This window comes from Fistularia commersonii, chromosome 8 (assembly GCF_037954325.1).
Source record: "Fistularia commersonii isolate RoL2024-O1a breed Wild chromosome 8, RoL_Fcom_v1.0, whole genome shotgun sequence".
Classification (NCBI taxonomy): domain Eukaryota; kingdom Metazoa; phylum Chordata; class Actinopteri; order Syngnathiformes; family Fistulariidae; genus Fistularia; species Fistularia commersonii.
In genome coordinates this window covers 9,651,555-9,675,168 of record NC_141291.1, presented here as the reverse complement: position 1 = coordinate 9,675,168, position 23,614 = coordinate 9,651,555, and the positions used below count along the sequence as shown (strand labels likewise).

The 23,614-nt window shown below is 40.9% G+C and overlaps 1 protein-coding gene and 1 long non-coding RNA gene across 5 annotated transcripts in view; one reads left to right on the top strand and one right to left on the bottom strand.

Annotated features, from left to right (window-relative positions):
• esyt2b (extended synaptotagmin-like protein 2b) overlaps positions 1–23,614 on the bottom strand; it is a 30,100-nt gene that overhangs the window by 2,146 nt on the left and 4,340 nt on the right. For 2 of the 4 annotated variants that reach the window (XM_086151058.1, XM_086151056.1), the window contains exons 2-19: positions 21,325–21,366; positions 20,653–20,787; positions 20,322–20,398; positions 20,160–20,232; positions 17,797–17,886; positions 14,386–14,441; positions 10,813–10,933; positions 9,971–10,147; positions 9,717–9,799; positions 8,901–8,949; positions 8,434–8,523; positions 8,076–8,171; positions 6,172–6,234; positions 5,039–5,113; positions 2,919–3,005; positions 2,664–2,813; positions 1,827–2,170; positions 1,532–1,630 (exon numbers count right to left, since the gene is read on the bottom strand). In XM_086151058.1, the coding sequence (XP_086007184.1) occupies positions 1,532–1,630; positions 1,827–2,170; positions 2,664–2,813; positions 2,919–3,005; positions 5,039–5,113; positions 6,172–6,234; positions 8,076–8,171; positions 8,434–8,523; positions 8,901–8,949; positions 9,717–9,799; positions 9,971–10,147; positions 10,813–10,933; positions 14,386–14,441; positions 17,797–17,886; positions 20,160–20,232; positions 20,322–20,398; positions 20,653–20,787; positions 21,325–21,366 (1,907 nt within the window). Of the gene's footprint in view, positions 1–1,531; positions 1,631–1,826; positions 2,171–2,663; positions 2,814–2,918; positions 3,006–5,038; positions 5,114–6,171; positions 6,235–6,766; positions 6,869–8,075; positions 8,172–8,433; positions 8,524–8,900; positions 8,950–9,716; positions 9,800–9,970; positions 10,148–10,812; positions 10,934–14,385; positions 14,442–17,796; positions 17,887–20,159; positions 20,233–20,321; positions 20,399–20,652; positions 20,788–21,324; positions 21,367–23,614 lie in introns of all 4 variants that reach the window. The other 2 variants (XM_086151055.1, XM_086151057.1) reach the window with 2 other exon arrangements.
• LOC147231871 (uncharacterized) lies at positions 14,034–20,226 on the top strand. Its single transcript, XR_015106503.1, has 3 exons — positions 14,034–14,263; positions 17,791–17,999; positions 20,090–20,226. It is a non-coding gene; the product is annotated as an uncharacterized LOC147231871 (long non-coding RNA).

Genomic DNA, 23,614 nt, shown 5'->3' with positions numbered 1-23,614 from the left:
GTTTGAGTAGTTTTATTTAAGATGAAGAACATAGTGACACGTTGTGATTAAAAAAAAAACACTTGAAAGATTGCTGACAGGGTAGAGACAGCTTTGTTTTGTTCTTTGAGAGGGGATAACACTACTCAGATCATTGTGAATAATCACACTTATGAATCAAATCAAATCAAACAAATTAAAATACCTGTGTCTGGGATGTTGTTTCAAACTGTTGGTGCTTTCTCGCTAAACTGCTTTTACTTGTATTTCTAGCTTTTGGTTTGTGAGAGAAGATAAGGACTTGAAAAACAGAGTCTCTTTTCATTTCAGCATGAATTGCAATCGAAGACGGAAAGGGCTGTGACTGCGGCTCAGCTGTGTGTTTATGTTAGCAGAGAGCACCAGCAAAAACTCTCGCTTCTGCAGGGAAATGTGTATTTTTTGCCGGAGAGAACAAACAATGACACTAAATCACTCCCAAAATGTTGGTGAAGTGACCCCTTAGGCCTCGTGACTGCTCTTAAAAGTTAATACAGTCCTGAAAATGAAAGGCGAGAGGTTCCACCCAGCACTGCTGCTATAGTTGTGCAATTTTATGGGTAAATACAGCCGTTATCCACGGCACGTCACCACGAGTAGCATTTAGAACAATCCACTCTGTGAAATCTTACTCGTGACAAAACACTCAGAACACAAAGGATTCCAAGGTGCCACGTTCCGACGTGAATCATGAATGAAGGAAGAGATATGACAGCAGAGATAAAGCAACATACACATTGTGCATGTGGTTAGAAATAATGTCTTAATGTATGACACTGATAATTTGTGCAGGCTACATGCTAGTGCACTGCTGACAAGCATATGAAACTTTTCATTACGCTTTCTCTTGATTGTTTATGCTCATTTCTGATTCTGTTTATCAGGAGCGTGAGGCCCAGAGGTAAACACAGGTAACACAACACAGTGTGTGTCAAACCCCTGCACCGCAGGGTCACTCTGGCTGTTCGTTTGATTTGACACCTGTGATTTTACAGTTTGTTGGAATAGAATATGATTATCTAATACTGCTCGGTCTACTTAGAGGACTGTCTCAGAAAATTAGAATATTGTGATAAAGCTCTTTATCTTCTGTAATGCAATTAAAAAAAACAAAAATTACTTTTTCATGATATTCTAATATTTTGAGATAGGATTTTTGAGTTTTCTTAAGATATAAGCCATAATCAGCAATATTAAAATAATTAAAGGCTTGCAATATTTCAGCTGATTTGTAATGAATCCAGAATGTATGAAATTTTTTTTGTAATTGTGTTACAGATGATAAAGGGCTTTAACACAATATTTTAATTTCCTGAGACAGTCCTGTACTCTGAAGTGAGCGCCACCTTAGATCATCATGGAAAGATGCCATTTCCTTGTCAGTAAACTTGAGGGGGAATCCTGACATTTCTTGTGAAAGTTTTTCCCCACCCCGGAAGAGTAGACTATAAAAGTACCAGGGTTTTTGGTCTATTTTGGAGGTTAAAAGTATTACTGTAGTTGCAGGGCTCACCGGCAGGCGTGGACCACCACAATGAGCTTGTTCCTCTGGGAGCTGTGTCGAATAGTCAGCTGCACCTCTCCCAGGGGAAAGCGGCTTGGGGCCGAACCACTATAAAAACACACACATGGAAAAATCTGTAAGGTGCAACTGTCAAGTTGCAGAGTCAAATGTTTAAATGTTACATTTTAATGGGCTGTATAAAAAAAAAAAAAAGATTCCTAGAGAGATGATTAATATGTAGAATTGGTCAGAAATGCATCAACTGACGCGGGCAGGTTAAATTCTTAGAATATTATATAGTCACTTTTGCAGGTGATGAAGCCTTTGCTGAAGCTCTAGGGAGGCAAAGGGGAGGGAGACATCCGAGGCTAAGCTGGGTGTGGACTCTGTGTGGGGCAGATGCTTCTGGGAGCTGGAGATAGATACGCTGAGGTTGGAGGTGCTCTGGCTGGCTGAATACGGCTCGCCATCCTTGTATTGTTGTCTGACAGTGGAAGCGTCTGCGGGCGGCGGAGGAGTGGGGATGGGCTGCAGGGATTCGGAGGTGGACAGTCTGGAGATGCCTGGGTTTGGCTGCGTAGCGCAGGACTTTCTGACCCGAACGGAGGACGGCTGGTGGGAGGATCCCTGCTTCTCCAGACACAGGATCTGCAGACAGAATGGGAGATAATCCTGGATTTAATTAAAGAAAGTTTTAGAAAAAATTACTAGCAAGCCGAAATTCTGCTTCCAAATCTTTTTCTCGAGTCGTGTCTTCATAGTTTGCAAGTATCTATGAGGGAAATAGAACCTGAATGCATGTGCGACACTTTCAGTGGTGCTAACTGTAATCAGGTACATGCTGCTGAGCCAAAAGCATTCATAGTAAGGAGCTTGGGGAAAAAAATGGTAATTGCAAATGAATATCAGCTGGAAACTCTGGTTTCCGCAATCTGATATGTCCTCAAAAGTGAGAAGAGCTTTATGCACCATTGGATGAAATAATCAGGTGACTCTTTCTGATAATCAAGAATTCTCATAAGCCAGTTTTGTTGATGTCAGCAAAGTTTGAATATGTGTTCCTGGTTCCTTCCTGGTAAGAGAAATAAGTCTTCCTTCATAATTGCATGCAGGGTGGGTGAGAAGAGATGCAGCTTCTTACCCTCAGGGCCATCTTCAGTTTGACGCTAGAGCTGGGTCCAGAATTCTTAAGAGCAAAGCACTGAGTCAGCGTCATGTCCTCTTCTGCCAGGAGGCCACTCAAAGGCACGGTCAAATTACCCAGGGTGCATTTCGCCTTATCGTCTTTTACCTGTACGTGAAGAAACGCAGCAAACATGGCTGCCTCAGCAGGTAGGTTGGAGATTTAACAAAAAAAAAAAAAAGACATTATTATTGAAAGTTTAAGAGTCACTACCTCCACCTCCAGCTCCTGCCTCCTGGGATTGTGGACAAGGAACGAAAAGGAGTCTTCCCACAGTGGCTCCTTAGTCTTATAGCGTACCTTCATTGTCAGACAGGAGATCGATTTGTCTATTATTAATATATAACTGTTGTGAAGCAATCAAACCACTGTGCTGTAAGCTTGTGGGGAAATGGGTTATAATTAAATATGTCATGAAATATTAATATTGCTCTAAATTGGAGGCAAAGGTTAATCTATAATAATAATAATAATAATAATGAATATATTATCTTTATATTTATTATATATATATATTACATTTATTTATTATATAAATATAATAATTATTATTATTTCCCGCACAGTGATCGCTTGGGTTCAACAATGATCCCATGACAATAGTTGGCATTTTATCAATAAACAATGCTTGTTAAATTACAAAAATTTTAATGTTAGTCAAAGTTAGCGAGGGGATTAGATTTAAAGTACTTTTTGTTCTTCTACTGTGTACAGTACAGTACACTGGCCCGTAAGTAGAATATTACTTCGATGTACTGCGGTACAAACATCGGGTTAATATGAGGAGGTGCGAGATGATAAATGGGACTGAAAAGAGCAAAGTCCTGAAACAGTGATTTTTTTCCATTATCTGATGTTTCTGTTTTTTTGCAGAATGATCTTAATAAATCATTTCTCCTGATACAAATCTAAGGGTTTCACCATCCAACAATCCAGCAGTATTGTGAAGCACCACCGCCAACCTTTACTCACAAGGCGAACACACCGTTGAGAGGATGCAACGTCAGAAGGCTCTTTCTCTCTCTCTAACCATTCTATGATAACCCATCTCTGTACAACTATGATTAAACTTTAACAGTAAGTCAGATAATTCATTCCCGCCAGCTTCTTCATTAATGAAGCTCTCTTGAGAAACCTTGAGACCTTTCGGGGTGTAATGTTCTTTTTGTGGCTGCTATTTGTCTTCATTTTCTGGCAAAGCTGGTTTCAATGCATCCTTGTTTGATGTGAACAGTCAGAGGGAAACACACATATCTCCAGGAAAAGGCTTCATTACTTTACAGTTTATCAGAATTTAGGTGTTCTGGCTGTTAATTTAATGAACAAATAAGGAATCGATTGTGATTAACAACGTTTGCCGTGTAATTGTCCAAAAGTCTATATGATCTACCGGAGGTGCCTTTATCACTCATTCATTTATTAGTTTTACCGCTTAGCCACACATAGATATACAACCATTCACTCTGTCATTCAAACATCACATAAGAGACACGTCTTGACTATTTAGGGCAGGGGCCAGATAGCATTTTTAACGTATAATAAATTAAATATGTTTTACTTTTAATGCGACTTCTGGTGCTGCATGGATTTGTTCAAAGTGTCGCTTCATATTTGACAATTTCATCATTCCAAATGCCAATTCCTTTGTCCAGGCAGCCTGGAATGCAGGGTAATCATTGTCTTTTTTTCTTTTCACCATCTTTTCTGTTACAAGGATAAACTAGTTGGCTATCTAATAAAATTGATTTCTTCACCTTTACAATGACCCGGACGTGCTGGGAAGCCACTGTTTCCCAGCCCGACCAATGGGTGACCCAGGAAATTTATCTTCAAATCAAATTTCTGTTTACTTTAAAATGACAGTACTATGAGGAAATATCACAAGTGTTTTAAATTCAGTTCCAAGCTGTTTTTTTTTTTCCAACTCAAAATTATCTGGGAGCTATATGCCGTCACCGGAGGAGCCATATATGGCTCGCGAGCCATAGGTTCCCGACCGCTGATTCAGGGTCTCCATTGAACCTCCTGTGCGTTTTTGGACTGTGGGAGGAAAACGGAAAAACCTGAGGAACCCCTGGCAGACACAAGGAGAACGTGGAGACTCCACACAGAAATTCCTATCAGAATCATACTGGAGACATTTTCTGTAGGGCAAACCGCTGCACCACCCTGCTACCACGCTACGTCATGAAGAATCAAATGATATAAACTTGCTAAAATAATCATAGCATTTACCTGAAAGCGTGCCCTATTTGCTTGTATGAAACCCCGCTGTATCATTTAGGTACAAAATCTAAACCCAAAATTGAAATAAGACAAATTGGGTGACCTACCTTACTGTCCAGTGTTTTGTGTCCGACGGTTAACTGGACATAAGGACTGGGCTCACTGCTGCTCTTCTTCGCAGACTGTTAAGGGACGACAGATTTGGATCAGATCACTTTCCTAACCGTGTGACCTGGACGCATACGGACGTCAGCATGCCTTATTTACATTTAAACGCAAAGGGGTGCTTCTTTGCATCAAGCACACACTGGCGAGACATTTCACAGGTCGAGAGAGATGACAGATTAACACACAGTCGGTCAAACAAGGCTGCAGGCAGGGAGCCTATCAAGTAGCTGCCAAGCGCCTGCTGAGCTTATTCTGGATTTTGATTTTGACAGCTATGTATTTGTCAGTATTACTTACAGAACAATAATAACCTGCATGCACACAATCTGAAGGCTATGACAATGGGGGGAGTTCTTAACTTGCTTGATAACCCAGTAATTCTCCTTCGGGGTATGTGTGTGTGTGTGTGTGAGTCTGTGCATGCACGCCCTCTCGCTCAGATGAACCTTTCATCGAACATTTTCAAATTTATGGATAAACACTGGCAAACTGCCTCTTGCTCAAATGTTACTGCAAATCACTTTGAGTGAAACTTCCTCTTATACAATGTTAACAGTAATTTGCTTTTTTGGATAAGCTTTGAATACATTAAATCTGTATTTAAATTTTTTTTCTGAATGTATACTGCATGTAAATGAAATTAATTTTGGGGGAAAAAATAACAGGAAAACTAGAGGGCATGGAGAAGTTCTAGACTGATCCATGATTAGGCCTTGGATTTGGTAACACCGGGACAACACTGCGCTCCCCGAGCTCGGTTTCTGCAGTCGTGTAATGTTTGCAGTGGTTTGTTTGTGGCCATGTTCCCTCGCAGCACAAAACCATCACAGGGGGAACTCAAATTGGCAGTACAATTTTCAACTGCATGCAGGATAAATTTCACAGATACGACAAATGGGGAGCGGAGTCATCCAGTTTCATGCATTTAGCATTTCCATGCAACCACGTTCTTTGAAAAATACAGAGATGTTCAGATTGCATGATAATCACCACAAACATCTAACTCGGACAGTTCACTGGAGTGTGTTGTGTTGTGATCTGTATTTGAAACCCATTTTTTAATCCACATTACCTTCAAGGCCTTAAAGAGCGAGACTTGCTTCAACCCATCATAGGTGAAATCTGACAGGTTGCTCTTTTAAGCCACGAGGAGATTTAAGGGAGAGAATCACACCCAAGGTTAGTCGGACGGAAGTGACTCGGCGGGGTTTGTGAAGCACGAGAGGATCCGGACGAGTCAAATTAGAAATGTACAGAGACGTGAGCAATGAGAAATAAAAAGAGAGACGCGGAAACTGAGAGCTGTGAAAATGAAAACACAGATCAGGATAATGAGTGTATCCTTTAGGGGGCTTTGAGAAACACTGTTTTTTTTTTTTTAACCAGCCAGTCGTGGACTTTAATTGACTCACTAATACCGACAGAGATTATCGGGAGCCTTGGCAACCAGCTCTTTGTGTTGCAATTCTATACTTTAACCTTGAACAAAGAACTCGCAGAATTTTAATCGGGCTAATAAGCGGCGGTTTTAAAATGTCTCTTCGTGTTAAGGGTTATTGCACACACCTTGCAACTATGATACCATCATGCCTTACGACTCCCAACACGACATTATTGCACACCATGAACAGTAACGCTGTTAGGATGCAAAATACAGGTGGACTCACAAATATGGTCCTGTACTCTGAGCTATCGGTCTCACAAAAGACGAGTCCAGATGCTCTTCTCTGGCTTAGATTTCCGCAACCTAAGCTGCCAGTGAAGATGCTCTTGGGTGAAGAGGAGGGGCGGTGATGAGGAGAGGGCAGTTATGGCTGAGAGAGCTTTTGAAAAGGCAACTGTCAAACTGTGACTGATGGCGAAAACTCATTTGGTATCACTCATGTAATGGGGAAAAAAAGGAGCTTTCTGGCAGCCTTTTCAGATTATGAAAGTGACATTTACTGAGATGTTTCAAGTGGTAAAAGTGAAAAAAAGGAAGGAGCAATCAAGCCAACAAAAGAAAACAGGACCCGACAAAGATGAAGACTTTAGCCAAAACTAATACACAAGGTAAGCAAGCAAGCAAGAAGCTGCTCGGATGTTCTCAAGAGGACCGACTGGATAAAAAGAATACTTGGGCAGGACCTGAATATCTTTTGCATTACTTGCTGACCCATGTGGAACTGCAGTGCTAGATCGTTAATATGTGTTTTTATTTTCCTTTCAAAGGACAGCTAGGATAATTAGGAGGATAACGAATGACTGGCCTGGACTACTGGAGTTGGGTTCACCTAGGATTCCATGTATATGAACACCCACGATGCACAGAAAGGAAGCCAATAAGCTGACTTTTCAGCAACTGCAAAATGGAGTACTGAAACAAACCCAACAACGTGGACATGAACATGGATTCCTGACTGTATAGGAACGCTAAAATTGATCTGAGTGATCTAGATAGAGGCCTCTCCTTGTATATTTATCTTACTTCCGGGCAAATAAAACACCCGTTCAGCAAACAGAATCTAAGTGAGACGAATAGGCATAGTGTCAGTTCAATAAATCAGTACATGTACATTTTATTAGAGAGATAGTTTGCTTTAAGCAAATGTAAATAAACTGCAGCGCTGTGATTTGTGACAATGTTACACTGCTTTAAAGAAAACCTCTTCAGCAACCCACTGAGATGAAGCCTCGACATATATCATATAGGATATGTGATATATAATATATCATATATCATATTGGATAAATTTGATTTCTTTTTTGTAGACCCTGTGCTTTTATGGTTAAATTGAAAAAAGGTCAGATGTCAGGAAAACACAGAGTCACAAAAATCTGCACTGTTAAGTCGAAATGCTGAGAGAAATGAGCTTAGCTTTCTGAGGAAAATTTTAAAATTACACTAAATATTATGAGTATCGACTTTAATCCTGCAAGAATTAGCTGATAATCAGCACAGCGGAAGTGCCGGAAATGAGATGAGTTCAGTCTTACTGGCAGGTTCTTTGCCGAGTCCAGATACACCACCAGCAGTGCTGAGGACAGACCGTCGTTGGCCAGGCTTCTGTCTGCACGTACGCTTTGCAGCACCTGATCGGATAGACAGGATGGAAAGACGCGTAAGGGGATATAGCTTGTCATCTCATCTCATCTTCCTCAGGAAACAGTCAGTGTGAACCGAACAATGAAAAAAAATCATAATGAGTATATCACAAAATGACTTAGCAAGTATAATTTGAAAGAAAAGGGGGTACAATCTTATTTACAAATAACATAGAGATAATTTCTTACACAAGTAAATACTCTCTAAACAAGATGATGAAAAAATTTTCATTTTTTTTCAGCGTTGTACCTGCTCCAGCTTCTCTGTTGTCGAGAGCAAAGACAGCCACTCCAGTTTCAAGTGCAGTTTCCCGGTTTGAGCTTCTTCTAGGTCAAACCACTACATCAACATGACACAATATCAAAATTAGGACATTTACTTAATGACTGTCATGAACATCTTTTTTTTTCTTTTCTTTTTGCGAAAAAGGCAATGGCAAGTATGTAGTTGCAACAAGCAGCCGGGCAGCGTATTAACAAATTGACCTGTCCCTGATAACCGTGTATTAATGAACAGGTTTTGGAAATTGCCGTCTTTGCAGCCTGAAAGGCTTCATTGCTGCAGACTGCACTTTTATATTTAACAAAAACATCTCACTCTCAAAAAGAATTGGATCAGGGTGTTCCTAAAAAATGTCAACAGATCCTTTGAGACATATTCTGCTTAGAAATCCGGGTAAAAAATAATCAGTGAAATCACTGCTTGGAGTGTCTTACCTCGTCTACCTTCTGTTCCTTGTGCAGCTCAGTCATATCAATCATCAGGCTGCGAGCGGGGGAAAGTAAACCAGCAGTTACACAGATGTGGTTGGCAAACAGCAGGCAGAGAGACCCTGACAATGAATCTGACACAGGGGCAGAAATTATTGATAGGCAATTTTCGGGCATCAGAGTGTAACATTCCAGCCTTGGGATAAATCAATGCACTTGGGACCTAAACTAAGAACGGCGGGGTGAACCTCTCCCTCACTTTAACCGCAGCTCCTTCGGCTTGTTTTCTTTGGGTTTTAGCAAGACATGCTAAGTGAGGCTTTTACGACCTGAACCGAGTCCAAGCCGTAATAGTCATATTGTCATTGCAAAGTTATCTATTTTCAGAAACTTCAAAATTACAAATGCCCATGTAGATGACGTGACTGAGCTTGATGACTGGAGGAAAATGTGACAAAATCGGTTTGCATAATGGACATTAGAGTTCGGTGAAATCATGATTCCAAACCATTTTTATATCTCAGAAAAAACAGATAATGTTTTTCAGTGAACTCCTTGGGGATTCTGTATAGTTAAATTCATGCTTGGCTAAATATTATATCCTGAAATCCACAATGATCGGAATAATTCCTGTTGTCTTCCGATTACTACTGATCTTAAAATCAGAAAGTATCTGTTCATAAGATAAAGAATACACATGAATCCTATCATACAGAGAGTACTTCAGGTCTGAGCGTCACATGGCTGCTGCTTGGTATTTGGAGGCCGTTCCAGTATATAGGTCATGAGATCAGCGCAAAGCAGGAAATAAGCTCTGTTCACCTCCCCAGGAAGTCATCTTTGTCAGGATCCTCATCAAACAACTCAATCTCGAGATGTTGACCCGAGTGCTCATACACCAGCGCCTGAGGAGGACAAGGGGCCATTGATTTCTTGCTGAAAGAATTATGATCTATCAATTTACACATTTCCTGTTGCGATGAATCGCGACAGGGTGCACGTGTTAGCGGTGTTGGCAAAATGCGACAGATGTGTTTCATCACCACTTCCGCTCAAACACATTATAATCGTGTCACCTCGTAAACCTCGTTCCATTTCGGATGAAGGCTCTCCTTGATTGTCTTGCTCTGGAACATTTGGTTGCCAATCTGCATGATGCCGTAAGGGTCGGACTTGCCCTTGATCAGCCCCCCGAGAAATTTGTCCTTACCCTCCAGATCCTGAGCCTCTAAGAAGTGAATCCTCAAGACTCCCTAAGGACACATATAGTCTGTTAAGTGGAACAGCTCTCAAATAGCTCAGTTGTCCCGTTTACATGGCCGGAGCCAAGCAAGCATATTGAATCTCTGGTAAACCTTTGTAAAACCTTTGTAACCCAATTAATAAGCCTAATGAGAAGTAAACTACATTTCTCTGTTACAATGCTAGTTAGTTCTTTATTCAGTAAGCACTGCTGCAAAATATACGCTCTTACTGTTGCTTGGTGAGTGTAAGTGCTTCGCATGTATACAAAGAACAGCACGAGCCTGATAACATCGCATATTTTTTCGTAATTCATTGTTTCGCTAAAAACTTATGAAAAATTGTTTATGATAAATGAGGGAGACGCCTCTCCTGGAAGAGGGAAAAGATCTGTGAAAAAAAATAAAAATCCATGAAAACTGTCAAAATAAAGAAATAAACTGAAGATGTTTTTGCTGCGACAAGCACGCTTCCCTGCAGTCAATGACAAAGGTCTCGTCTTGTTGCCATGGATACAGGCGCAATTGAAAAAAAAAGCCTTGACGGATTATTATTTTCGTGCGGAGCATCAAGATGTGCACCTATCCTGGAGATTTTATATTCTAACCTTAAATGCCCCCGATAAACTGCACGTTACAAAACACCAGAGGAAAGAGGTTTAGAAACGCGCCTGTACCTTCGGCATGGGGAAGCGAAGCTGGGCCAGTTCCACATCTCCAACCAATGGGACCGTGATGCGGTTGGGCAGTACCAGATAGCTGTAGATAATGTCTTGGATTAGACTGTCAGAGAGGCCACTGTGAGGGATGGAGGAGGGTGGCAGAGAAGGAGACAAAGAAGATAAATATACTGAAGGAATTATTTAGGAGTCGCAGAGGGTGCCCTTGTGCTATAAATATTCTCTCTTACTTTCTCTTTAGTAAATCATATTTTTGCTTTAGGGCAATGCAGCGGTTGGCACAACCGCACAACAAAAGGGTGTGAGGTTCAGCTAGAGTTTGCGTGTTCTCCTAGCTGCTCGCTGCATTCTCTATAGGTTCCCCAGTTTCCACACACAGCTCAAGGTTAACCGAAGGCTCTGAATAGTCCATAAACGTCCCTATGTGGCTATCAGTCCAGAATGTATCCCGCGTCCCCCCCGGTGACGAGACAAGTGCTTTGAAAATGAATGACTGAATAGAATGTGAAATGATTGCAGTCGCCGGCCACTGGTAATTTGCTTACGACCAAGCATTACATTAAACACAGCCAGAAAGGATATTACACCAGGCTGTCTTTAATATTCCCACCATGATTATTGCAGTGGGATTCAAACGACAAAAACTGAATAGCGCTGAAAAGTCCCGCATCGGTGTAATTACAGAAGTCAGAAACACTTATGTGACAATATGCACATATGAAATGTAATAAATGGAATGTGAGTTACTTCTTGAAAGCTATTTTGTATTGTATGTTAGAGCGTCAAACGCTAAGCGACAATAACAACACAAGCACTGATCACTGGTGAAAGGGTTGCATGCTCTAACAGAAGGTCACACAGTTTTTTCTTACTGTAAACAAGATAACAGCCTGCTGCTACTAGACAGTCCATATGTAGGTGGTATGAGATATAATAACCCTCTATGCAGCATTTTGTGAGACATTTTTTGGAGCATTCCTGTCCGCTAGGACCCAGTGTTCTGATTTCACTAGCGTTATTTCTACGACATATATCATGAAATTTATAATAACCACAAACAGAAGCTGGTTGAAAGTCCAATTGGAATAACGCTGGTTTAGGTATGCATTTATTCATGGGGGGGTTTGGAGCCTATCCCAGTTTTCCCTGGGTGAAAGGTGGGGATTCAGCCTGGACTGGTCGCCAGCTGATAAAAGGGCCACATATAGAGACATCCAACCATTCATCCTCTCATTCACATCATGTAGGCCTACAACCATTCACCCCATCATTCTGCCTCATAGAGAAACATATGGCAATTCACTCTCTCATTCATATGTCAAATAGGTGTAGCATATAGCAACCGTTCATGCATCATGTAGACATGCAACTATTCACCCTATCATTCATATAGAAACATATGTATCTCTCTCATTCACATATAGAGGCATATAACCATTCACCCTCTCATTTGCATGTCATAAACAGACACAAAATAATTAATTATCTTATCCCCACATCCTATAGAGGCCTTTCCCGCCATCCCTCAAATGCCTGGGCGTGTTTGACAGCTGAGATGGGCTCCAGCCCCCCGTGACCCTGACTTCAGGACAAGGCAGTATAGACGATGAATGAATGAACAAATGAATAAATGTCAACCCCCTCAAATGTCAGCAATGTTTGTAAATGCTAGCTGCTCCTTCACGTAAAAGATCAGATGGTTCTTTACAGCTGAGGCATTCTTGCCTTCTATTTCTGTCATAAGGGTAATTTGATTGTCAAGGTTATAACATAAGTCCCTAAGCGCTAACTATGGAAAATGACTTTGGTTCCTTCACTAATGCCTTGCAAACTATATTTCCTTTGAAACTGAAATCGTGAAATAATACTGGAGCATTATTGTGTCCATAATGTTTCACTACAGAAAAAAAAATCCAATGAAATTAGCGCAATACCACAGCCTGTCTTTTTTAGGGAGCCAAGAGAAGCATTCATTTGATCAATCTTGGGATTTCTGAAATGCAGGAGCCTGCAGGTTCTCCACTGTGAGCCGATTAGAGACATTGCAATCCTCGGGTGGGTTACAGATCACAAGAAAGACAGCCTTCCCACGGTGGGGAGGGTGTGTAAGGGTGTGAAGAGATCCCTGCTTATCAGGGTATATTGCTTGCATTTCAACTGCTCTCCTGGCATAAACAAAGGGAATATCCCACATGCCTGCATGTGTGTAAGACTGCACAAACAAAAAGCTGGGTAATATAACTGACTGCTACCTTGCAACATTTGCAATATGACATTTATCCCTTGTAAGAAGTGCATTTCTTTATTGTTTGGCAGGCAAGAGTGCCTTTTGGATCAAAAAAAATATCACATTGAAGGTAATATTCCTGAGAAGAAGGGTCAAATATGGCCAATCCTGCCTGGTTAGTGCTTAAATAAACCAGACGGGGAGGAGAAAGACCGAATGAAATTCTCACATTTGTGAAATGTCACACCGCAGAATGAATTTCAAGTCGAGTTGTGTTGAGTGGACACAAGGGGTTTGAGGAGGGGGGTTACTGAGATAGCTGACATTTACAGTACAACACCCACTGTGACAAGACAATGCCAGACTGTTTCTGGATCACTTCCCTCTTAACATTAAAGATATATAAGTAAAAACATCTGCTTAAATATTTTAGATACAATAGTGTCTGGTTAAAAGAAAAGTTTTTTTTTTTTTTTTTACATAATGGTAGAGAGACAAATTGATTACTTGGAAACCACTCAGGGACCCTGGTTATGTTGCTAAACCCCGACCCCGGGGTTAACTCTCCGGGGCCTTTGTGTCGGGGGAAAGATAACATATCATGGCTTTGGTGCTGTCACTATTTATCTACCTTTGTCGTCTATTAGATAAAAAAATTTGCCCATAGTAATGACAGTGTCACTAAAACCTCAAAGGCCCGGCGTGGCTGTAATTCTGCTTCAACAGTGTGGAACACAGTAAGACATTTGTTGCATAATAATACTCCTGGAAGGGTTTAAGACAAACACGCCGGTGGAGCTCTGGAGCAGGCAGCTGATGCCATCAATCTCTCTGACACCGCCGCTACGATTTCACCATCTGGGCCTCTCGTACACTGGCTCTTTTCACACACAAACACACACGCTGCACATTCGACCCCCGGAGAGGTCTCACCAGAAGAGAGAGACCAACCACAGGGCTTAGTTTGTGTCAACACGTCCGTCCACATGGCTGGGCTATATGACAAGAGACTGTAATCCCATTAAAATCACACGCTGCGTACGTGTGCGGCTGAATTTAGGGTGTTAATAACTTATGTGCCACTTAAGACAGGAGAGTAATTGGGTATAGCTGTTTGCGTCTCGTAATGGACATTCATTTACTCCCTATTCACCGCATGGAGCTACTGCCTTAGGGGGAAAAGGCAATTAATATGACCAGGAAAAACAGGAAAGAGTGATGGTGAGTTTGACGCCCAACACATTTCGTGTTGGAACCTGTTCAACAACAAGAAAAGCGCTTAATATGCTTATTTTCTGCGTGAATGAAATCTAACCAGATTGCGAGAAGTATAGGCGACTCACCTTAGCCCAGGAATGTCCAGAATGTTGGTGAGGCCTGTCCAGCTTATGTCAAGAAGCTAGGGAGAAAAAAGAGGGAGGGAGAGATTAGTATTAACAGGACAGCATTAAAACCAAGTTATTGGAAATGTGAATTCCTTGAAATTGACTCCATCCGAGCTGAATTAGCCACCCAGCTCCTTGATTCCAGGCCAACAAACCACAGTGATTTATGACAGCAGAGGCCTGTGCAAGTCGCTGCTACTGGAAATAAATTAAAGGTGTAATGGGATATTTTTTTCTCTGAAGAGCCATTTAAGAAACAAACGGCAACTTCTGTGATCTTATAAGACGAAAACTGAATAAACGATCACATCATTAGCATAGATTCAAAAGCTAATCCATAATTTTCATCTTCATTTCATTAAATGCCGACCGTTTACCCCTTCTCATTGTTCTGCTGCAAAGTCAGTTTAAATTAATCCAAGAGGAAAGAAAGCAGAAAACAGCGAATGATAAATATTTATAAAAACAACAGCCTCCTCTAAGACTGTATTTAATATTCTGGTTAACAGTTGAGATACTGATTCATTATTTTAAGTAGCATTATGAATTACAGAAAAATGTGCACTATCTAAGATAGAGCCCATACCAACTATCTCTGGGAAAATGACTGGTGACAGAATGACAGAATGTATAATCAATTTAAAATTAGAAAAGACATTAGAAATACAATCAAAGAGATGGGCGGACGGCCTCATCTGACAGCTAAAATCCCAATCCGCGCTGCGTGCGAGCTTCGATCTGTTGCTGCCTGGGAGTCCAGGGAGCCGCTCTCATTTCTTTTTTCTTAATGAGGCTTTTCCCACCCTAGTTCTCTCCCAGCGTGCACACATACTGCAGCAGGCACATTGAGCACTGCAGGGCTGTGAGTAATGTGGGTGGTGGTCTGTGCATCGAGGGAATAATGTTGGGACTCATCCCTGCTATTATTCCAGAAACTACCATCATCTCAGTCAGAAATAACTTACTCTAACTGGTATTAATTGGGATATAAGGGGGATTCATGCTTCTAATAACAACATATTCCCTGCCTTCCTCAGCTTGATAAGATTATGCATTTAATTTACAGGATATTAGATTTTCATTTTAGTCAAAACATAAATATTTGGGGTGAAATTGTCTCTCGGTGAAGAATGTTTTTATAAAAATTGTCCCGATATGATAACTCTGAGAGGACCTTTGAGATGAACCATCCCATCTTTCACGGGAAACATAAGACATAGCACTCAGCATCCATACATAATCGTACCAAACCAAAAGATCTTTTTATACACATACACCGAGCCATGATGGAGGGAGGACGGTCTTGATTATCGAGAAACTGTTTAATGAGCCGGGAGGTTTCGGCTGCCTGTACATGTTTCTATGGTGATGCTAACAGCTGCTAATGTAGACAGCAGAGAAACTGTTGAACTGTGTGTTACGACTCAAACACGAACACTGCCATGACCTCAGGGGTCTCTGCCAGAGTAAAATGTGATTACCGTTGCCCGAAACATTGAAAAGAAATTGTTAAGAAAATTAAGATATTTAGTTTTTTTATTGAATGTCAAAGCAGATGGATATACAGCAGATCGACAAGACAGTGTGTAATAAAGTGTAATGAAGTCAACAATCAGCAAAGGGCTGCCAGCAGCATTTTAAAACATAATAATTGTATTAAAGGAAAATCAATATATATCCTTTCAGCTGTAAATGTAAATCTAAAACCGACAGTGAAATAACTTTTACTGTCTGGTCATTCTAAAGGGAGATAGTGAGTCAGAGGACTCAAAGGAATGGGTTTGCTAATCGATATTCCATATAACCCTTCATTCAATCTTTCCCTTTCTTACACTTGATACTTTCCTTGTGGGTCCTTTTATTCATAATGAAACGGCCCGTTATTGATTCACAAAGATGAAGGACGCACGGAATTCAAATGGTGCACCTACAGGGATGGGTCACAGGATATTGACACAGGAGCTGCACCTCTGGATCTTGAGAAAATTCTTTTCAAAAAGTGTGTTATGTACAAATTGAAAATAACAGGGTGAATTAATCTTCTTTATTTAAACATATTCATACTTGAATATACTAGCAACGCCAACCCCTGGTTTCCCTCACAATATTTTTAGATTTAATTATCTTTTAAAGGTTTAAATACGATTATATTTTGTTATGAATCACATATTGATGAAAATATTTTATATAAATTATTGATATTCTTTCTTGGGTTTAATGGTTTACCCTAAGCTGCTTTGTGCCTTTCCGACATTGAAATATCAATTTTCATTTATGGATCAAGGGACTTTGCATCCAGTCACACAGACACAGATAATCAACATATTTACTAGTCTTATAATTATATATATTTGTCAATAATGTAAAGCCGTATTGACTTGCCAGAGCAGATATCACCTTCAGCTGCCATATAAGTCACTATGTATAGCATATGCCTGTTTGTGCAAATGGCTTGAATCAATAACAGCTCTTTAGGGCTCTCGCTGCAGAATGCATATTTTTATTCACACTGCTCTGACTCAGATTAGAGTGACAGCACAGCCCAACCTGGCCGAGACCTCTTATGGTCTGGGAATGTTTCTATTTCATTTGGCCCCCGTGATCAGGCCTTAAATGGCACGCTGGAAAGAATAAAAACACACACACGCAGTGAGTTATTTGAAGTCCAAGGTACACAATATATCCTCCCCGACACACACACACACACATGAGAAATCGCCTTTGTAATTTATGTCCCTTCGCCTTCCTCATGCAGGTGTTACGTTACCCATGTAAAGCAAATCTGGACTAAGACCCCTTGGCGTGTGTGTTAGTGTGTGTACACGTGGCCATACAGAAAAAAAACACTAACTAAAGCACAGCCCTCTCCTCTCGGCTGTAGACAATACAATTTCTACCCTGGGACTCGAGGTGTCCCGGGAGCAGAGAAATCTGCCAAAGTAGGGCCGGCTGCATCTGCAGCTATTAAAAACTGCACCATAGCTCTACCTCAGTGCTCTCGTTGGATGTAAATTGGTCAAACTTTTTTTGACTTAAACTTTGCAACACTTGCTAAGGACCATGATGTGAGAGAACTATGTAGAGTACGTTTATCCGTAACGTGTAACGAGATCGCCAGGCTTTTATTTCTAGTATGGTTTCGAGAGATGAAGTGAATTGAAATGTGATTTCTGAATACAATAAAATCCACAGGATGATATGACACCTAAGCGTCATCTCATCAAATCATCAAAGCAAGTTAAGTGAAACTTTAATTCAGTAGATTTATATTACTGTGAGGCTGGATGTGACTTGAGAGGTTTCTGGATATGACAATATTTCCTTAATATAATTTGCCCCCTTTTATTTGTGTTATTTCATCAGACTTACTGGCTTCTTGAGAAAATAGAGAGTCAAAGCTCCAACTAGTGGCATATGACCCAACAACGGCTCCATCACCACTCTCAGCACACCGTGGATCTGAGGAGCAGAAGAAGAAAACGTGAAAACACAAAGCTGACAGTTAGACGAGCGTCAGCCCTCAGGATTCTTCCTCAGTAGAGCTGGTAGCTGAGATGGGAACTAAATCATAGGTTGGCTTCTAAGCTGCAGATGTCAGCCTCCACCCTCTCCATGACATATCATGACCATTCCAGGGATTATAGAGGCGGAGGAGTTTTGGATCTGTCACCTAGATCACATAAGCCCTCTGTAATCTTTAAAAGGAAACAAAGAATATCTAAATTCTATCAACAGCTTATTTGTTCAAGTTATAATTAGGTTGAAAAGTAATTGAATTTTAATTATAAAGGGACAGTAAACTGATATGACGACAACAATGCTCATGGAGGTTGTTTGTATGGCGAGGCGGCATGGTGGCACCGTGGTCAGTGAATCCTAAATCACAGTGAGAAGGACCCTGGTGGGATTCCCTTTGGGAGTTTGTATGTTTGCGGATCTGCATGGGTTTTAGATTCTCCGGTTTCTTCTCATAACCCAGAAACATGCAGAAGGTTAACTGGAGACCCAAAAATGGCCCGTACGAGTGAATGGTTTGTTTCTATGCGTGGCCCTGCGACGGACTGGCAATGCGACCCTGCCTCTTGTCCAATGACAGCTACGGTAGGCCCCAGCATCACCCATGAGAGCATAATAAGCCCTAGATAATAACTGAATTAAATATTGTTCGCATGGAGGTCCTGGGAGTGAATATTGAGTCTTAAACCCAAAACAATGACAGCTCAATTGGAATTTATGAGTGTCGAAAAGTAAATCGGCCGGAATGTAGCACCACTTAACGCGATGCAGCCTAATGCATCGGCAACAACTTTAAGAAAAAAAAACATTTGACCTTTTTCTTTGTGAACGCATGAAAAACACCAATGAGACAAAACCTCTTCTGTAGTGGTCATTCTCCTAAGAAGCCTATTGAGATCCTTATACCGTGGTCAGGTAATTATTTTATTAACTGAAATTTACTTTCAAAATGAATAAATAAATACGTTATCCACTTGTGATCGAATAGCATTCTTGGCGTGTAGATACAGATATTTCTGTCTACATGCAAATGTTTGGCAAATACTGTCCACTCAAATCCACATTGATCACTCCTACTGTGTGAAATGTACTCATACGATCGACAGCAGTGGAATAAAACCAGCACTAAACGTCACAGATTTGAGAATTTAGGGGGAACACCCTGTTTGTAGTACTTTAGAAAAGTAATTCCATGTGGAGTACTGAGCACTTTGGTGGAGCGAGATGCAAATATCGTCTAACTGTGACTGAATACTTAAGCTAATGGCACAATAATTAGATTTGCAGATAATGGAAAAAAAATGGTCATTTGAACTGGTGATTAGTTGATGAAAACACAATTAGGTGACTTTGGACTTTTACACAACTCAGAAAATAAGAACTGGTGGAACTGCATTAAGGTCTTCCTTTAAATGACTGCTCACTAAGCTCATCAACCCTCCATCTCCACCCCACCCCCGCGCCGCATTGGCTTCACCAAGCTCACGGGCGATAGGCTCGATAGGAAGTTGATAATGAGCTGAAGAGAAAGCTGGTCTGAGTCACACAATTTGAGCAGCAGCAGCAGCAGCAGCATGCAACGTCCCCAAAGAGAAGGATGCACTCGGCCCTCTACAGAGGGACAACGACAGGGACACTTAACACAGTATACGCAAATTTCAAATGTTGGTATTTACATCTTAGGGAAGATGGGAAGCTCACATTTTCAGGTCTAATACAATGTTATACTTATATTATTTATATGGTCAAAGAGTCCACTGAGATTAATAACGCCTTTGCAGTGTTGAAAATGCAGTGTTGCATCACCAGAGAGCAAGAGTTGTTGCCGTATGGCCGATGACTGTGGACCTTTGAAATGTTGCTCAGGGGGCAACAACATCTGTGGACCTTTGAAATGTTGCTCAGGGGGCAACAACATCTAGTGCTTACAAAACACGTGATGCATTACAAACACTACATTCCAACATTCATTTCATCTGTGATACTAGTACGAAATACGATGCAGAGCATGATGAAGCCGTACATCTGCATTACACAACAAGACTTTTAATACAAAAGCAGCACTTCCACTGACAGGGAGAATCCTTTTGTCTAAGACACATTGAGAATCCCTTTGTCAGATAAAAAATGTTGGTTTTTCTTCCAGAACAGATGAAAGCTACTCAAACCGAAGGGGAAGGACTAGACTTTCACTAGCAAGAGGAGAAAACCCTTACCTGAATGCTCCTGATTCCAGCTTTGCAGTAATAACGCTTGATATCCACATCAATTTCTGTGTTTCCTACAAAGCTGGTAAAAGCATAACACAGTGACTCAAATACAATGCCAAATTAAAATCAATGTATCACTCCATCAAAATGATCGCCTTGTTGACTTACCTGATCTGTAGATCCATGATGATCTGTCGCTTATCCACGTTCTCCGAATAAACCTTGACCCCGTTGACCCTCACGGGCTAAATCGAAAGACAGGGAACCATTACGCCCAGGGCACTGCACCGGTCAAACGGCACCTCGCCCCGCTAACACTATCCAAACACCCACATGATCAACACAAAGCTGACCCCTTCGCTGACCCAGCATGGAAACTATTTAAGAAACAAGCGTGTATGTCATCGATCTGCATGTATGTTCACATCCAGCACCTGCCGGTCTACTAACCCCCACAGCAACCCACGCCCACTGCGGAAAGACTGTACGAGGGGCTCACTTTGTCTCCTATGTCGATTTTGCTGAAGCAGAAGGTGCTGAGGTGAGCTGCGGACTCCTTCACCGTCGGCTCAATTGTCTCGAGGAACAACTTCTCCACATACTTGCAGATGTAAGGCCACATTTGTTTCACCATCTGATGCGCGAGTGGACAACAGGGACATCACGTCAAATCAGAACAACAATCGTGATAATATTAATGTATTTTTTGCGTTATGCTATGAATCATTACATATGTGACAGTCATCTAGCTTTATCTTCTTTAGATCTGTGCTCGCAACCTCACCTAGGTACATTACTCATTTTTAGTAAATCCTTGGATTTAAAATATTGAAAATGTAGTCTTATTTATGCAGGAAAAACTGTCATCTTGCTGCCCATCAAGCGGACAGAGCAAATGAAATTTAGATTTCTTGGTATGCGTGGCTTGATATTCTACTATGCATTGACGGGCGCTTTGAAATTCAAATCAGGTCATTGGCATGGGAATTCAAAGGGGTTACGACGTGCCACGGCGCTGCAGAAACAGAAATTTGCCGCAGAGTGCGGTGCAGGGTGATAACATTCATTGCTTCTTTGAGCAAGGCTGAGCCCAAAGGACTTCCCATTTTATCCAGTTTCCACAACAAGTGAAAAATGAACTGAAGCAATAGACAATGGTTGGATTCTTTACCTTGTTGAGCCACTCCACTCGCTCTATGTCTGGGAAGTGGACCTAAAGGAGATAAAGCAGCAGATAATCTCCAGGTTAGATTGAATGAGCCTGACTTTGCATTCAACGCAGGGGTGAGATTTGGGTCACATAACATCGGGTGTTATCTGCACTGGAAACCACTGTATAACACTGAATAGTTTGATAGTAGGGTATAATATGCCTTTCTTCCTTCAAATAATGGATGATTAAATTCAAGATTGTTATTATCTCATGCTCGATTACAATAAGGGCCTGGATTAGTAACAGGTGCCTCTTTAGGATTGGGCTGCATGACTCGAGTAATGGTAATTGGCCACAGAGTTGAATAAAATAAGACTTAATGGATGAACAGCCACTGAGTTTTCGTTTCACAATGTCACATGCCACAAATAAATCCATACGTATTGGACCAGACGCCTCCTCATTACACGTCTCAGCTCTAATGATTTCTTCCAAAATACCGTTACCTTGTAGGAAACCGGGTCTGTAAGGTGGCAGGACAAACTCAAGCATTAAAACGACACAGTGATTCACTAAATATCACTGCCCCTTTTTAAGACGCTCTCACTATTCAGGGATGGTGGCTCGATCGTTCAGATTTCCTTACATGGACATTATTGCGGAGTTATGACAAAGAGCACTTGACGTCAAGGGGAATAAGATTGGCGGAGGAGAAAAGTGGTATGGTACATTTAATTTCATCCAGACTTTTTCAGCTTCTATCATGCACAAGTCTGTTCACAAAAGCAAAAATTCAATCCTGATCAATATGAAATCATTATGAAGAAGTTCAAACTGAGTGCCTTTAACCTGCATTGATACCGGGGAGATTTTTTTGTAGGTCTTTTTTGATTTTGAGCTCTTGCTTAATTCAAAATAAAGATAGTGAGAGAATGGAGAGGAAAGAGCCAAATACTCTTCGATCACATATTCAGGTTCATCTTCATGAGTTCATTTATCATATGGCTTTTCCTTTGTGGTTGTTTTTGACAGCTGGTTTGAATAAAAAGAAGTAGTACGTTAGCAAAGTGTGTGCAGAGAACAGATAAAAAGGCATTATATCTTGAAGGACAAACACAGAAATAGGGATAAAGAAATACAAGGGCAATGAAAAATGAAATGAGCCAATTGAATTGCATGAAAAGAAAGAAACAATCTATTGAAATGATTAATGGCATTTAAAAATGCACTAGTCCCTGCCAAATCTTACATTTTTCAAAATCAGAGTATTTTTTCAAATTAGGTTCATGTTGTTAGTCCAATCTGGAGAGTGACAAATCGTCTTGACCAAACCCAAAATCAATAATTCATTGATTTAACCTGGGGGTAGTAGCAACACACACAATGAAGTCAATAAAATACCCTGCCTTCAGGCTACAACATTACATACATGGTCCTAATTAAATGTTTGCTTCATGAGTTCAAAAAAAAAAAAAAAAAAGAAACAGGCACTAAGGGGTTTGTTCCAAAATTGCGAAGGCAAAATAAAGTGATGCCATCGGCCTGAGGGCTGGAGAGCTATGACAGCTACAAGGGACAGCATTATTCCTCGTGGGAGCAGGAGAAGTGCCTATCCAGCGTTCCCGTCAAAGTTGAATAACGATGTGACGAGAGGAAGGAAGACTGAGGACCAAAAAAAAAAACAAAAAAAACGCCTCGATATGATATGACAATTCCAGACATTTTTATTCATTTATCTATTTTGTTATGAGGAGGATGATAGAACCGACTCAAAATGCTTTTCGCTATCATACCTGACACAGCAGACTTATTTAGAGATCGGGGGGTGAAGCAATGGATAATTCACATGTTTTGAGTGCTTAAGCTGTGGAGTGGAAAGGGGGAGTGGAGCACATTAATTAATCATATTCCTGCCATTTTAATGTTGGATGGGAAGCTCAGAGGAGGGTTTAAGTTAAGCGTACTTAACAGTCTGCCAGGCTTTTACCACTCAGGTTCTTTTATTCAACAGCTTATACAGTACAGTATTGTAAATCATATATAATTTGTAGGAACAATAGATAGTGAATATCCTGAATTAGGGGATATAAATAGTACGAATGAGCCAACATAATGCACAGCTCAGCATGTGGTCTTCTCATACCCAAGAGGCTTATTGGTTTGATCTCCCTGCCAGAGGTGTCTCTGAGCATGACCCTGTGACCGGAAGGCTCTTTCGGCCATAAACACTGTTGCAACGTTTTAAGCCAAATGTTTTTTTTCCTTTAAATCACTTTGGTTTTGGCTTGATTCAAAAATGCTGCTGGAG